The 16105-nt window shown below is 31.7% G+C and overlaps 4 protein-coding genes across 5 annotated transcripts in view; 1 reads left to right on the plus strand and 3 right to left on the minus strand.

The window, feature by feature from the left end:
* The first annotated feature begins 107 nt into the window (after positions 1-107).
* LOC119606023 (ER membrane protein complex subunit 3) lies at positions 108-1176 on the plus strand. The gene is made up of 2 exons (XM_037959387.1): positions 108-387; positions 443-1176. The coding sequence occupies exons 1-2, from the start codon at positions 239-241 to the stop codon at positions 1059-1061; spliced, it is 768 nt and encodes a 255-aa protein (XP_037815315.1). The 5' UTR covers positions 108-238; the 3' UTR covers positions 1062-1176.
* Positions 1177-1178: 2 nt separating this feature from the next.
* On the minus strand, positions 1179-2423 carry LOC119606024 (cilia- and flagella-associated protein 20). Of its 2 annotated transcripts, XM_037959389.1 has the most exons (4): positions 2192-2423; positions 1939-2130; positions 1472-1648; positions 1179-1405 (listed from the first exon to the last, which is right to left on the minus strand). In XM_037959389.1, the coding sequence occupies exons 1-4, from the start codon at positions 2273-2275 to the stop codon at positions 1229-1231; spliced, it is 630 nt and encodes a 209-aa protein (XP_037815317.1). In that variant the 5' UTR covers positions 2276-2423; the 3' UTR covers positions 1179-1228. The 2 variants fall into 2 exon arrangements, with proteins under 2 accessions (XP_037815317.1, XP_037815316.1); XM_037959388.1 differs by having other exon boundaries at positions 1186-1648.
* On the minus strand, positions 2381-5339 carry LOC119606022 (nuclear pore complex protein Nup107). The gene is made up of 2 exons (XM_037959386.1): positions 2909-5339; positions 2381-2848 (listed from the first exon to the last, which is right to left on the minus strand). Exons 1-2 carry the CDS (start codon positions 5172-5174, stop codon positions 2484-2486), a joined length of 2631 nt encoding a protein of 876 aa, XP_037815314.1. The 5' UTR covers positions 5175-5339; the 3' UTR covers positions 2381-2483.
* Positions 5340-8948: 3609 nt separating this feature from the next.
* LOC119606030 (protein phosphatase 1 regulatory subunit 14B) overlaps positions 8949-16105 on the minus strand; it is a 57811-nt gene continuing 50654 nt past the window's right edge. The window contains exons 3-6 of the mRNA XM_037959395.1: positions 13715-14275; positions 13416-13490; positions 11100-11141; positions 8949-11017 (exon numbers count right to left, since the gene is read on the minus strand). Of these exons, the coding sequence (XP_037815323.1) occupies positions 10976-11017; positions 11100-11141; positions 13416-13490; positions 13715-13930 (375 nt within the window). The 5' untranslated portion in view covers positions 13931-14275 and the 3' untranslated portion in view covers positions 8949-10975. The remainder of the gene's footprint in view (positions 11018-11099; positions 11142-13415; positions 13491-13714; positions 14276-16105) is intronic.

Below are 16105 nucleotides of genomic sequence, written 5' to 3' on the forward strand. Positions count from 1 at the left end.
ATTTCTTACTTGTTTTTGGTTGGCACCATTTCACTATAAGTCTGGCATTCTCTGTTTACTAAATCCAATTGACACTACTATTGTGAATGCTATTTTTATATTTTGACAGAACTTTGACTTTTCTTAATTAAGTGACTGTCTAATTGTATGGTGGTTGGAATTTTTTTTAGAAAATTTAGATTTTTTAGGAAAATACAGGAAAAATTAATTAAAACCTTTACGAAAATTACACTACACAATGACAGAATTATTAATTGATCCCAATATAAGAGTTTGGGTATTTTTGCCCATTGTTTTAATTGCTTTCTTTATTGGTATTCTTCGACATTATGTATCCATACTGATAGCATCACAGAAAAAGGCCGAAATAACCCAAATACAAGACAGGTGAGTTGGAAATATACTTACGATTTATTCTTACTAATACATTTTACACTTGTAGTCAAGCCATGATAAGGGCACGTTTGTTGAGAGAAAATGGTAAATATTTGACTGCTCATTCCTTTGCCATGCGCAAGAATTTCTTCAATAACGAGGAAACTGGCTATTTTAAGACCCAAAAAAGAGCTCCAGTTGCGCAAAACTCTACAGCTATGTTAACGGATATGTTGAAGGGTAATTTCATTAATGTCTTACCCATGGTGGTTATAGGTGGCTGGATCAATTGGATGTTTTCGGGTTTTGTAACCACCAAAGTACCTTTTCCCTTGACTTTAAGATTTAAGCCCATGTTACAAAGAGGCGTAGAATTGGCTTCTCTGGATGCTGCCTGGGTGTCTTCAGCTTCTTGGTATTTCTTAAACGTTTTTGGTTTAAGATCTATTTATACTTTGGTCTTGGGAGAAAACAATCAAGCCGATCAGACACAAGCCCAAGCTGATGCTATGACTGGTGCCGCTATGACTATGCCCCAAGATCCCAAAGCGGCTTTTAAGGCAGAATGGGAGGCTTTAGAAATTACCGAATATCAAAATGCTTTAAAAAATGTAGACAATGATTTGCTACAAATGGCGGCCGGTGATGCTCATGCAGCTGCCCAGGAGAATAGTGTTAGACAATAGAGCATTTATGTATGTAATAGTATTTAAAATATTTGCTGTTTAAATTCCTCTTTTTTTCTCTTTACACGAATAATAAATGATTTTTAATTATAAAAAGTTAGGAAAAAGTAAAAAATGTAAAGTTTTATTTAAAATATAAATTGTAAAATGTGAATCCATTTAACTTATTAACCAGTAGTGCCAACATTACTGCTAGCATCTACGGTACTGGCAGCACCTTCACCTACTTCTTTTAAACGTTGCGATTGTGGTGAAGGTGGCCGTGCTACCGGTACTCCCCAGTTTATAGAACGTTTGGTTTTTGGTTGCTGTATTAAACGATATTCATTGGGTAATTCATCTTCCTGATATAAACGATCTGTAAAATATATGCGACGTATTCTAACATTGGCATGAATTTGTAGACGTACAGTTTCCATATAATTGGTACCATAGGCACGCCGTGTAAAGTCTGCTAAATTAAAATGAATTTGATTCCAACCCGGTGACATGCCCATAGGCATGGAGGTGCAAAAAGGTTTAACAGACGTTTTACTTTGAAAGTTTGAGACACGAAAGCGACGAAAAAAGTGTTGATCATCTAGAATCTGCAAAAGAAGTAGCAGGTCAATATTAAGCTTTTTAAAGGAATTGGGAGAGCATTTGAAGGTGCAGAAATAACTAGTATATAGTCTCGACTGTAGTGTTGATCGAAAATAGACAATAGTAGAGACTCAACAATAGACTAGGCAATTGCCAAAGTTTATATTAAATTCAAGACTGTATGTAGCCTTGACTTAGTTTCTTTTAATCATTTGACAACTGAAAGCAATCAAGATCAAATTCTACGAGTTTGTTGCATATCTCTTTATGATTTCTTCAATTCCTCTTTGCTTACCTGTACTTCAAATGTAAAATATTTATGCATATTTTTAACTAGCAACACCAAGAAAGGCAATTTTATGGCCAATTCTTGTTTGGCCTCCCGAGGACATGATATATACATGGTGGAAACATTACTGCCCATAATTTCCAATACCATTGATTTGATATCATCATCTAGGACACGTTTAACATAACCATTTTGGGCCTGGAAAAAATAAATTTTAATTTTTTTTCGAAAAATTCAACAAAACCCAAAAGAAGTTTACGTGTATGGACCAATTGCTCAGAGGGCGTCCACCGACACTATAAAATACTGAAAAACAACCTTTTTGATAAACCGTGCGATACATTTAAGTTCAAAGAAAAGGATTTTATGTGTTGAATATAGTTTAAAATTATATATTTGAAGACAATTGCGAAAATAAAAAATTCAATTGTCTTAAAATTAGAGAAGAATCCTTATAAAAAATAAATTTTACTCAAAATTTTTATTTTTAAACTTTTTTAACAAAAAAAAACTTAATACTAACAATATTATGGATTTCTTTTAATTTTTCATTAAACCGTTGCTGGATAACCCCAGGGATCTAATTTTTTATTCAATAATTCCAACGAAGATTCAGCCAATTTTGATAAAAGTTCTGCCAATTTATGTTTTGTATACACCCGATGTATTTGACGACTTTCGGAAGCCACTTCATCGGCTAATTTAACACAACCCTGATAGTCCTCAGATAAATGTAACACCTTATGGAGAAGTAAGACAATTTCAGGTATACATATTCTACGAATTTTATCCAATTGTATTTGGCGATTTTCCCAAACAACTTCGGGTATATCAGCTGGATCTTTAGGTGTATCAGGATCAATAAGCCAACCTTTTTCGGGGAATAGCAAAATATTGAACAGAGCATCACGACAAACTAGTAGAGAAATATATTTTTTAAATTTCTGATAAATATTTGAATAATTTCCACACTTACCTTTTGATTGTTCTTCCAACGATACATTCCATCTTTGCAATTCATTCCTATAGACCTGTTCCTTGTGTTCGGATGCAATGCGCTCGGTGAAATTGGCACCAGCACTAACCATTTGAGGTTCCTTGGGACGATTGTGATATAAACGTGACCATTCATTAAAAGAATCTATAGCGGCCAAGTATACTTTATAACTAAGATATTCCTTAATGCTGCAATCTTCACGACATGGGAAATTATCTTTGGAACCATAAATATTAATAATTTGTGTAAGTGAATCACCAGGGATCATATTATAGACAGAACGTACACATTCTAATTTATTTTCAGCCAAAAAGTATCGAATCATGGCATTAGCCTGCCATAACAAATCACCACGTTGGGTGGGCAAAAAGGTTAACCATTCTAAGGCCTTAATTTTATGTTGATCAAATTCTGATATATCACCTTGCTGCAAAGACTCCTGTTGTTCCACATCCCCTTCGGAAAGTTGACGTTGGCTTATATTCTCCACAGTGTGGCGGGTAATATTTTCTACATCCAAGCCAGCATTCATGGCCTCCTCTAAAGCCTGCTGTCTTTGCTGGGTTTCAGTTATAGATTCCAAGAATTTTGAATATAAAATTATTTGCAATTTTTGTGGCAATGCAGCAGTATAGAATGCCACCAACTGGGAGTCTTTCATTTGTATCAAACACTCCACATAGGCTGATATAATGCGATCAGCATTCTCCTCCTTATCTACACGCCCTATCTGACGCATAAATAATACTATGTGTGTGAGGAATCTCAACATATGAGGACTTAGTGAGTTTTCATTTTCACCAGCTGCCTTCTCCTCTTCTACCCATCTACTCATTTGTTGCAAAAGCTCGGTGACATTATCGAGTACTATATATTTTTGTATAATACCCACTTTACTTTGAGCATAATCACGTACGGCGGCGTCATTATGTACTACAAGCTCATCGAATATTTGTTCCAATGACATTTTCGAATTCCAGTAGGCATCGGGTAAGGCGTGATAAGATTTCATGCAACAGGCTCTTATTTCACTCTCCACCCGTATGTCCACCTGAACTTTTAAGTAGGCCCACAATAAATCCTCCCAAGAGTTATTAAGTAATGTTTTTAGGGACTCTAAATGGCCACAGAACGTTCCGGCTATGGCTCTAGTGTATTCATCAAATTTCTTCGAGTCAGCCATCATCCACGCACACTTTTTCCATATATCTCTGCGGGGATTTCCTTCAATGGGTAATTTTTCTCGATTATTAGTTTGTATGGCCTCGTAATTGGGATCTTCATGAAGACGCCAACCCTCTAATATGGCGGCTCTCCATGTTTGGCCACAATACTTGCACAAAGCCATGGCCTCATCTATGCGTCCTTGACGTATTTCCTGGAATATGCAACGTGATAAACGCATATTGTCTTCCTCATCTAAAGCATGCAAAGGTTTCTTTTCTCTAATAGGCGCATCAGGATCTAGAGATTTAACTATTTCCGCTCCTGAGCCAAAGGCTACATGCTGCTGCTTCTTCAACTGAAACAGAGTATTTTCCCAGCCCACAGTACGATCGGTGGTATGGCCCACCTGGGGCCCCAATAGCTTACCATCATAACAGGCCTCTAGCCAATCTATGATCAATTGATACTCTCTTAACGTAGAGTTACAATTATAAAGTTGAGCTATAACCTCCTTTTCGGAGCCACCTAAAGTGGGACCATCATAATCCATACCCTGCTCTCCATTTTGTATTAAAATTCGATCCTTATACAACGCATACAATAACTTCCAAGTCTTGCACTCTCTTTCGAGCCATTCAGTTTTTCTACTCGCCTTTTTTTCTCCCGGTCTTAGGCTGTCCTTTTGACACTCTTCCATTACACCCGAACAGGTGTGTATTATATCCTGTATGGTATCAAATACTTCCGAATCATTGGTGCGTGCTTGTAAAACCTCTAAAAATTGTGGAAATAACATATCAGCCTTTTCTTTAAACATATCCATATTTGTCTGCTCCATTACCGAACGGTCACACAAACTTTGATTGTCTGCCCCGGCTCCAGCATGAAAGGAAGAGACCATAGCGCTTGAATTTAAATTAGATTGATCTAGCATTCTTTGTAATTCGGTGGGCATTAAGGTAATGGAATAATTAAGCGAATCATTGGCTGCTCCTCCTGCGCCAGACAGAGCAGCAACACGTTGTGGTGTCTGTGGCTTAATCAAACCGCGTTTGTTGACAAACGGACTGCCCGACATAATTGTAATTGGCACAATATTAACACTTGTTGAGAATTTAATATATTTTTAATTGGTTTATATTGCTTTTAATAAAGATTTCGTTAATTTTTGTTAAAATTACTTGTTTTTCTCGGAGAAACGCGCAAATATTTACCGGCAGCAAAACACATACACACAGTTGTATTTTTTGTTGCTTAAAAGGTGAGAAGATAAAAGTAGTACTAAATACAAATAGTATCAAGCAGGAACGGCAAATAGAATTTTAAAATTATACAAAATAGAATTAATTACTGCAATTTTTTGTTACCGACTGTACCAAATTATTTATTTTTGTTTTGCATATTTATGTATATCAACATAAAGCAAAGCTATCACAAACGAGCTTCATCAGTTCATAAACGGTCGGTTAGTTCAGATGTATAAATATATTATTTTAGTACCTAACTCCTTCCATTACGTAGTTTTTTTGCCAGTGGACTCATACCACTATAAATTAGTCATTAGACTAGACTATAGACTAGGCTATGTCTAGAATATATTTTAGACGAGACTATAGACTAGACTATATGCTAGACTATAGACTAGACTATAGACTAGACATAGACTAGACTATAGACTAGACTATAGACTAGACTATAGGCTAGACTATAGACTAGACTATAGACTAGACTATAGACTAGACTACTATAGACTAGACTATAGACTAGACTATAGACTAGACTATAGACTAGACTATAGACTAGACTATAGACTAGACTATAGACTAGACTATAGACTAGACTATAGACTAGACTATAGACTAGACTATAGACTAGACTATAGACTAGACTATAGACTAGACTATAGACTAGACTATAGACTAGACTATAGACTAGACTATAGACTAGACTATAGACTAGACTATAGACTAGACTATAGACTAGACTATAGACTAGACTATAGACTAGACTATAGACTAGACTATAGACTAGACTATAGACTAGACTATAGACTAGACTATAGACTAGACTATAGACTAGACTATAGACTAGACTATAGACTAGACTATAGACTAGACTATAGACTAGACTATAGACTAGACTATAGACTAGACTATAGACTAGACTATAGACTAGACTATAGACTAGACTATAGACTAGACTATAGACTAGACTATAGACTAGACTATAGACTAGACTATAGACTAGACTATAGACTAGACTATAGACTAGACTATAGACTAGACTATAGACTAGACTATAGACTAGACTAGACTAGACTATAGACTAGACTATAGACTAGACTATAGACTAGACTATAGACTAGACTATAGACTAGACTATAGACTAGACTATAGACTAGACTATAGAATAGACTATAGACCAGACTATAGACTAGACTATAGACTAGACTATAGACTAGACTATAGACTAGACTATAGACTATTTTGAAGTCTACGATATTTAATAGAAACTGTTTAATTTATAATATTTTTATTTAATTACTAATTCCCTTTATTTAATATTAAATAACTTAATAATTTAAGTATTTAATTTAATTAACTTAATTTTCTAACAGTTTTATCATATTATACATTTACCTTTATTACCCTCCTTTATGTACCAATAGTACCTAAAATTACAACTCTGCATTCTAATTAGACTTCATTTAGTTCGCGGTTTTTCTTGATATCGGTTGCAAATATTTTCTCACTAAGTTTGTTACGCAAATTACGGGTTTTTAATCAAAATATTAAACTAAAAAGTGTTTTAAAATAAAGTTCGATTGTTGTTTTATCCGGGATATATGAGGGTTTTATTGATAATATTGAGGAAAGTGTTAGAAGTTGGACACAATTAAACAGACAACAGTATGTGTGCAAAAAAGAAAAAAAATAGTGTTGCCGGAAATTTAAATTTGTCGCTAGTTGTGGGATTTATTGAAAAGTGGGTATTTTTGTGATTGGCTATGGTATGTTTATGGGAAAAAGTATGGCCAAATAGTTTTACATTCTGTTAATTTTGAATTTGAATTCAAACAGGGTAAGTAATAATTGACAATTTTAATTTTAAAAAATTATGTTAACATAAGTTTAACAATAATATGGGGTGAATTTGTTAATAACAAGGGTATAAATGTTGAACATACTATTTAAATGTTTATATTAAGATTTTATTGAAAAAAATTTGGAAGTGTTGTGCATACTTGTATATAGTGTTGCCGGATTTTGTTTTTTTTTGGTTATAGAAGTTGAAAGGGGATTATTTTAGCGAGAGTTATTAGGTGTTCTGGGTGCTGAAGAAATATATAGTGGCTAAATGGTTGCTGTCTTTGCTATTAATATTGATAATGAATTAAAATAACGGAAATGATTAACTAAAAAAATATTTGTCAAAAAATATATCGAAATTTTTTAGAAAATAAAAAAAATATTAGATAAAATCGATGACAGATTTTCTTTTTGTGCAACTATGTAACTGCATAGGTTCAGGATTTCCCAAAAAATCTAGGCATATCATCTAGTTAAGATCTTTTCAGATTTTATTTAAGAAAACAGTGAATTTTCTATAAAATTCTTATAGATAGTACAAAATCGGTTCAATAGTTTTAACACAACAATCTTATTTCTATAATGATAGTAATGGATTAAAACTTACTTTTTGTTTAAACCGGAGATCTCAGATACCGTTAAATTAAACACATTTTTCTTACTATTTTTCTGCAAAGCTTCATCTTGTTTTATTTGTTTTTCTTTATTTTCAAATATTTTGTTTTTGTAATAAAATTCAAATCAATTTTTCACTTTTACAAAACATACATACGTTATTTATGCAAATATTTATGTTGTTAGGTATTTAATAAGTATTACAAATATGAATATTATTAAATATATATATTTTTTTTTTGAGAGGGGGACTTACATAAATAATCTATGAATGTATAAATGTTGGTTTCAACTGTAATTTCTATATAAAAAAAAATGTTTTATTTTTCTTTTAAATTTAAAAGCCATGTTTTGTTTTTCGAAATCATCATAAATATTTAAAATATATATATGAGTATGTATGCGTAATAAATGTTATATATGTATGTGTATTAATGAGCACCTAAAATATAAATATTTTTCGTAAATATATGATTTAAATATTAATTACTTAAACAAATTAAAAATTATAATCTAAAAAGAAGATAATTTATACACAGAGGGAAAAAGAAATATACACGCTTGGTACCAAATTGGCACCAAAGAGTTTGTAATTTTTCAATAACAACCGTTGTCAAAGTATATACATACGTACGACAACACTATGTCGCAACGTTGTCAACATTGCAACAATTCGTTGTCGAAATCTAAATTTTTTACACATACGTTGTCTAAATGTTAACAAACGTGGTAAGTTCACTATTGCAAACAATCCGTTGCCAATAGTGAGCTTACCACGTTTGTTAACATTTAGACAACGGATGTGTATAAAATTTAGATTTTGACAACGAATTGTTGCAATGTTGACAACGTTGCGACATAGTGTTGTCGTACGTATGTATATACTTTGACAACGGTTGTTATTGAAAAATTACAAACTCTTTGGTGCCAATTTGGTACCAAGCGTGTATATTTCTTTTTCCCTCTGTGTAGTGTCTCATATTTAAAGAAGAACAGTTGGTTAATAACTTTGGCTCTTGGAAAGTGGGGAGTATAATAAATAGATTGAGAAACTCAATTCAAACTGGCATTTTTTCCTATTTTAGACACTATTAATTAGTTTAGTTGTTGTTGTCGTTTAAAATTGCTATTAATTTAAGATTTTAGAGTTTAAATGTAATTTTTTTCTTTCTGTTGCTTTTGTTTTTTTTTTTTAGTAAGTAAAATCATTGAGCTCAGTTTTAAGAATATATTGAAATATTTAGTTAAGATTTTTAAACTTATTTTAACTAGATTAAGTGAAACTTTGCCTTACAGCAGGAGGTTCTAGAGTTTAGTTTTGAGTGCAGGGTGTAGAGTGGTGGTTTGAAATAAGTCTTTTTTTTTGGTTTTGCTAAATATTTTTGTTCTAAGAATTAAGTGCTTGTTTTAAACTTATTTTGTAAAATTTGTTTTGTTTTAATTAAAGTAAATTCTCTGCAATTTACGTATATATTTACACAACATATTACGTTTTATATGAGTTAAATTTAAATATAAATTATATATTTATTATAAAGTAATTACTAAGGTCTATAAAGAACCCACATTTAGTTATATACATAAAACACACCAATTAGGAAATATTTAATTTAAATTGAAAAGTTTTGAAGAAAACGAATTATTGAATTTTAAAATCTTCTAAAGAAATGTTGTTTCTACTTAATAACGTTAAAAGTAGAAAGCTTTTAAAACTTTGTTAATTTACGAGCTTTTGTAAGCTTTTAACTTATTTCACAAAGTTTCACGAGCTTTTAAAGCTTTGACTACACTAAATTACAAAACTTTTCTTTTCTAAGCTCCCTACTAAAGCTTTTTTAAAAGTTCTCTACTAAATCAAATAACTTTGACAATTATACAGCGTTTTTATTTTGTTCATCAAAACTTTTCAATTTAATTTTTATTTTTAAAAATATTTTTTTCTATTTTGTTTTTGGTTTGGGGGGGGGGGATGAAGAACGAACATAAATGAGGATGACTTAAGTGATTTCTTTTAATTTGTTTTCAATTTATTTTAATAATTACTTTTATTGCAACATGCGGCTTTATTTTGTTTTAAAATTTTATTTTTCTTTATTTTAAACAAAAAATTACAAAAAATATTGTTTAAAAATAAAACATTTATTAAAGAACTTTAGACCAGTTTTATTGTTTCTTTTTAAAACTCAAGTATAAATTGTAAATTATTTTCAAAAATTATTTCACCATGCACTTTTCTGGCAAAGAATGTTTTTTGTATTTCAAATATATTAAATATTGAAATACATTGACTATTCAGTAAAAAACACTTTTCTCAACACATTTTGGCAGTGAACCTGAGCTTGCTTAAAAACATTTTTTTAATTTTTTTTATAAATAATGTTTTAAGTAAAAAATTTTGGATTAATATATTTAGACTTAATTAAAGGAAATTAATGAAAATCAAAATAAATTTAATTCATTAAAAGTTTATTACTTTCCAAATACAACTATTAACCCTATTAGGTTAAAAGTTTGTTATTTGTTCTCTTATTATTTGATCGGTTTTCTCAATTTATACAATAATTTGTGGTTTGTTTTAGTTATTTCATTATTTATTTATTATTTTAAATTTGTTTTATTTTAATTATTATTATTATTATTTTTAAAACATATTTGATCTTTCATATCATCTACAATTTCATTTTTTTTCTTTTGTAAATCAATTACAAATTTTTCAACTTCAACAATTTTTTCTTTCAAATAATTATTTATTAAACTAAAAAATTTATTATTTTCTTGAAACTTTTAAAATATATAAAAAATATTTTTTTTTGTAGCTAAAACTTAAAAAAGAATTAATTTCTTTTGCTATTATTTTACACTCATATTTATAATAAAAATTTTACATAAAGTTTTTTAAAACATTTTTATTATCAATATGACTGTTAGACTTTAATTCATATTATTTTGTTCAATAATTTTTTACTTAAAAAACTAAACTTAATTTCATAAATTATTATTTTGTTGTTGTTGCTGTTGCTGTTGCTTTAAAAATAGTTTATATAAATAATTTAACAAAAAAAAGAAACTAAACAAATTTTTATATTTATTTTTAAAATTAAAATGTAAATTTTTTCGGTTGTATTTGTTGAAATATGCTTGAGTGTGGGGGTGTAAGTGTGATGAAGAAAAATGTTTACAGCGTTTTAGCCCGATCCAGTAGATCACTGATGAATTTCTGTGTGAAAAAAAATATAGTTTGATTAATAGTTAATAATAATTTGTTTACTTTAGTACAAAAAAAAAAAAAAAAAACTCACCGATATGTCAGATTGCGGGCGTTTGCAGACTGATAATAATCTCTGTAAAATGAAATAAAAAGAAAAAAGGTATTACAATTGAAACATATGTTTTCAAAGACTTATCCTAATGATATATCGAGATATTAATTCTTATGGATGTAAGGACATGGAACTGATACTGGTAATTGTATTGCAGATAAGTAGTAAAATATGTGCCACAAATGTATAATATACATATGCATATTATGCATTCGGAATGCAAATTAGCACTTCCAATTGGGAAGTCAATTCTACAAGAAACTACAACCGGAAGCAAAAAGTTTTCAACCCAAGATTGCCAACTATAAACCCAAAAACGGCGCAACTCTTACATAAGATGGTGATATCCTACAACGGTGGGGAGAGCACTTCAGCGATTTATATGACAATGATCCTGTCGACGCAAATTCTCACTTCATGATAACGAAGAAGATATACGACTATCAGTTAGGAAGGATATCTTGAGAATGTTTAAGAGAATGAAGACTAACAAAGCACCCGGAGAAGATAGAATTACAACTGAACTCATGCAGGCAATAGGTGATGACGGCGATAGAAGCACACTCGAAACTGATACTTAATATATGAAACCAGGAACTGCTACCAAAATCATGGGCTGTCGGTCTTATCGTACCAATCCACAAGAAGACCGACAAGAGTTCATGCGAGAACTATAGAGGAATCACACTATTGGACTTTTGCTGCAAGATCTTTACCAATATTTTCTACGAGAGACTAACCGAAGCTGCATCCAATATATTGGGAGAATTTCTTGGAGGATTTCGACCAGGCAGATCAACAGTTGAACAACTATTCCTTCGAAAATTGAACTGTGAAAAATTTTGCGAATATGTTACATCATCGACTTCAGGCAGGCCTTTGATAGTATAGATAGGAGAGCAATACCGCACGCTAATGAAGACCATTTAAGAACAGTGATCGTATATCTACGGCAAATAAAGAGTATTTTGCGCAGAGGAAAATCTTTACGTCCAAATTAGTTTCGAAAGCATGTAAACTGAACATCTGCAAGACCATAATCAGACCAACTGGTACATATGGATGCAAAACATGGGCCATGACGGCTGGCGATCAGCAGCGTCTAAGAATAAGGAGAATTTTACGGAAAATGTTGGGCTCTTTACGTGGTAATGGAAACTATATCCAAAGAGGCAATGACGAACTGCTCGAGTATGCAACGGTGAGGACATAGTAAAATGTATAAAGACGCAACGAATATGATGGGCAGGACATGTAGCACGCATGGACGATAGTAGACCATAAAAGTTAATGCTAAACTACTACATCGGAGGTACGAGAAGAAGAGGACGGCTGCGAACGAAGCTGTAATGCTATATGATTATGATAAATTGGGAAGTCTTGCCATAAATCGTTGGCTTCCTTCAAATGATGTTTAAGTTGAACTGTCACGACAAAATCGAAAAATACCATTTTTTCAATGTTTCATTGGAAAGTCTAGTAGGTTAGGTCTATGTGAGGATATATGGTACTTCAAATCCGTATAAGTACATCTTTGGAAAATTATCTAAGTATGAATGTTGTCCTAAGAACTTTTAGTGTAGCGTGAGATTTTATGAATGAAATATCGCTCCCAAGGTATTTGGATCAAATTCATTGAACACGATTCCTTATAGTTAACACATGTTGGGATTGGAAAGTATGTGAATTCTTTATTCAGAATAAAAGTTATTTTCCACTCACTGGACTCTGGATACAAGCAATTAGGACAATGGAATATCGATATATATATATATATTTTAGTAAAATGTAATCAATTGAACATATAATATAAACCGGAAAAATCAGTGATCTTCGATAGATCGATTTCTCTACATGTTCTTTTCATAGGAAGTTAGGTGTAATGGAACAGTATAAATGATCTCGTTCTATCGATATAGTTATCGCAAAGAACAATTACTCCATTGGAGTTGTAAATGATTTGATATAACCAAACGATCTATTAAGGATTACTACCAGTATCCCTTCGATCGAACTTCATTGGAGGCTTAATGATAGCATATAAATTTGTGGTGAATCATACAGTTTCATCTATACTCGATGCTCTGTTTAATTTATCGATATGCTTTGGAATGAAAACAAACTTCAAGTTGGTACGATCTCTTAATAGTAACGAGCAAATAAGATCGATTTAAATGATTACAAGATAAAATATAAACAAACATTTTAAACTTGTACAGAATATCGTAAAATATACTAAATTTCGATGAAGTAAACAAAAATTTCCTAATTTAGAAGAAAAAAACTTTTACTTACAATTAAATGAGATCTTCTTATATCGTCTGTATCCATATCTAGAATTTCATCAATATCCACATCAATGGCTTCGCTCTAAAAAACACAAAAATAAACCATAAATTTAAAATAAACACACAAATCATAATAATAAACACAGCAGAATGAAATGATGATGATTAACTTCCAAACTAAACAATAAACAATAAAATGAACAAAAAAACAAAATCATTTACAAACTATAAACAAAGACTAAAAATACAAAATACTCTCTAAATGAAATACAAATATAATAAAATAAAAGATCACTTTTAACTTACCGGCGGATCGAAGAGTTTCTGCAATTCATCGTACAACCACATCTCGACAGCCAAACGTTTACGTATTAAACTCATTTGATGTGAACCATATTTAGCGGTGAGGAACTTTTCACGACGCTCTTTAACTTCCGAACCCTTCTCATTGAAATTCACCCGTAAATTTGTTCGATTTGGTGAACGTTCACTATCGTTCATTTGTTCTAGACCGCACTGCATCTTCTTTGGTATGATTAGAGACTACAACTATAACGAAGGCGACAACTGGGTTTGTTTTGTGTGTTTCTATGAAATTTGGTTTCTTTGGGGCTATCAAAATGTATGTACCGAGAATTACTGAAGGGGAAAAGTAAATCACTTAAGCGTAGGTGGTAATAATGGTGATGGTGCTTCTGACTGCAATTTATGTTGTGGCTGGCGAGCTGCTGTTGGCTGTCACCACACACTACTTTTCTCTTTCGTCTAATGTTTATTTGTTATACTAGCTGAAAATTAAGTCTTCCGTTTGCCAAAGATGTGGGTGGTTTAAGTGTTTAATAATCCGTAACAATATTTTATTTTAAACTGTAAATTAATAAGAAATAAATTCAATTAATAATTGTTTTACAAGCAGTTTATGTGTGTAGATTTTATTAAATGATTGATCGTTTACTATATAAAATATAAAATTTTTGTTGTCTGGCTAGAGATTAACAGGGGAAAACATGTTTATCTTTTTAAAAATTGTGTTTGTATTTTTTTTTTTCGATTTAAATAAATAATCTTGTTAGGTTCTATGGTGTTTTATTAAAAACTTAGAGAGTTAAGAAGATTTTGATAAATTGAAATGATCACTAAAATCGGATCCAACATATTTAAAGTGTCCATTCACGTCAAAATTGTTGAATCTAATATAAATGACACAAATTTAGTGAATAATAAGATCCTCCTAGCGGTAATTAAGCCTGTTGTATATGAATTAAATCGAATGGATTTTATCGGGAACCATTAGATTGGATTGATCTATTATCTTTGCTATTTAAGTGGTTAGCAAGTGCGGCCTTGATTTAATTCCCATTCAGTCAACAACACCAGTTTATGTTAATACTGGTCAAGAAGTCGAAACCCAAAGACAAAGGTTAACTTTTCTCTGGAATTGATCTGCACTGAATACGAATCTGCTCTCAAGCTTTAGTTGAACATTGATGATATACATTCTCAACTGCTTCGTTTTGGACTTACGAAAACTTAATGTCAAGTTCACGATTAAATTAACGATCGTAAGTTAAAAAAGTATCAGCTGTTTCGTCACGGAACGAAACGTAAAAAATGTGCCTTCAGTCAGTGCTTCAGAGGGAATAAAGTGTCCTTCTTTCGATGGGAAATGCGAAATAGATGGGATATATCGATGTTGCTTGCAGTAATAAGTAGACGACGGATGATTGGACGTTTGGAGCTTCCCTTCTACGAATTCTGTCGCAGTTGCAAGAATTGGGGTAAAAAGGAAGCGGGCTTCCTCCTTCTCTTTGAATGCCCTGAATTAGCTATCAAGAGGAATAGAATCCTGGGTAAATACTTTATATCTAACCTAAAAAAACGAAACAGCTGATTAGCCAAGGAACGAAACGTATAAACTAATTGTACCTTCAGTTAGATTAAAGATAAAGGTCAGTGCTACAGCCGTAAAACTCTCGAAAGTACATTCCGGATTTATTAAAAGCAATATCTGCAAGTTTTCCTTCAAAAGACTGAAAATAGATGGAATAATCTGGACATATATGTAGAGAGATCAGGCTAATGTGTCCTTCTTTCAATGGGAAATGCACAAGTCTATTTATAACCCGAAATAGACATGATATATCGCAGGTATTTCCGTAATAACTGGACATTGGATGCTATGCAGACAGGCAAGGAGTTTTGCCGAATTTGTATAAATAGGAATAAAGAGAAAACAGTTTTCTGTGAATGCCTATCCCTAGCTGTTAAGAGGAATAGATTCCTGGGCAAATATACTTCGTTAAGAATCTGTGTCCAGACTCAACGACCTATTGAGATATTTTACTGCTACAGGCTGAATCTGAAACATCTGACGATTGGTAAGGTCTGGATTTTATTATATAAATCAAATATCTGTATAGATATAAAATCTTAAGAATGCTAGCTATCGCCAGCTTATTCTTCAGAATGGAATAGAGTTTGAGGCGTCGTATCTGAAAGTTATTAGTATAATGCCCTTGCTTAGATAAGTCAATGACCAAAAGGAAAGGGATTATGCGGAATTTAGTCATAAACCTTGTTGGCAAGATAATGCAATTAATTTAAAACCCCTATAACCGTTTTAGGGTTAATACCAACATAGTTTAAATTGTATTTAAATTTTCTTATTTGTTATGCGTGTATGATTCATGCCAATTT

Source organism: Lucilia sericata, unplaced genomic scaffold (genome assembly GCF_015586225.1).
Source record: "Lucilia sericata isolate MDLA Ls3-8-SP2 unplaced genomic scaffold, ASM1558622v1 Contig000546F_arrow, whole genome shotgun sequence".
Lineage (NCBI taxonomy): Eukaryota > Metazoa > Arthropoda > Insecta > Diptera > Calliphoridae > Lucilia > Lucilia sericata.

Bases quoted from the DNA above. Each gene is read 5' to 3' on its own strand.
- LOC119606023 (XM_037959387.1), top strand. From the start codon at position 239: ATGACAGAATTATTAATTGATCCCAATATAAGAGTTTGGGTATTTTTG. The intron at 388-442 runs GTGAGTTGGAAA...TTACACTTGTAG, and splicing joins ATAACCCAAATACAAGACAG to TCAAGCCATGATAAGGGCAC.
- LOC119606024 (XM_037959388.1), bottom strand. From the start codon at position 2,275: ATGTATCGCACGGTTTATCAAAAAGGTTGTTTTTCAGTATTTTATAGT. The intron at 2,131-2,191 runs GTAAACTTCTTT...TATTTTTTCCAG, and splicing joins TGAGCAATTGGTCCATACAC to GCCCAAAATGGTTATGTTAA. The intron at 1,649-1,938 runs GTAAGCAAAGAG...CTTCTTTTGCAG, and splicing joins ATTTTACATTTGAAGTACAG to ATTCTAGATGATCAACACTT.
- LOC119606022 (XM_037959386.1), bottom strand. From the start codon at position 5,174: ATGTCGGGCAGTCCGTTTGTCAACAAACGCGGTTTGATTAAGCCACAG. The intron at 2,849-2,908 runs GTAAGTGTGGAA...TTTCTCTACTAG, and splicing joins GTTGGAAGAACAATCAAAAG to TTTGTCGTGATGCTCTGTTC.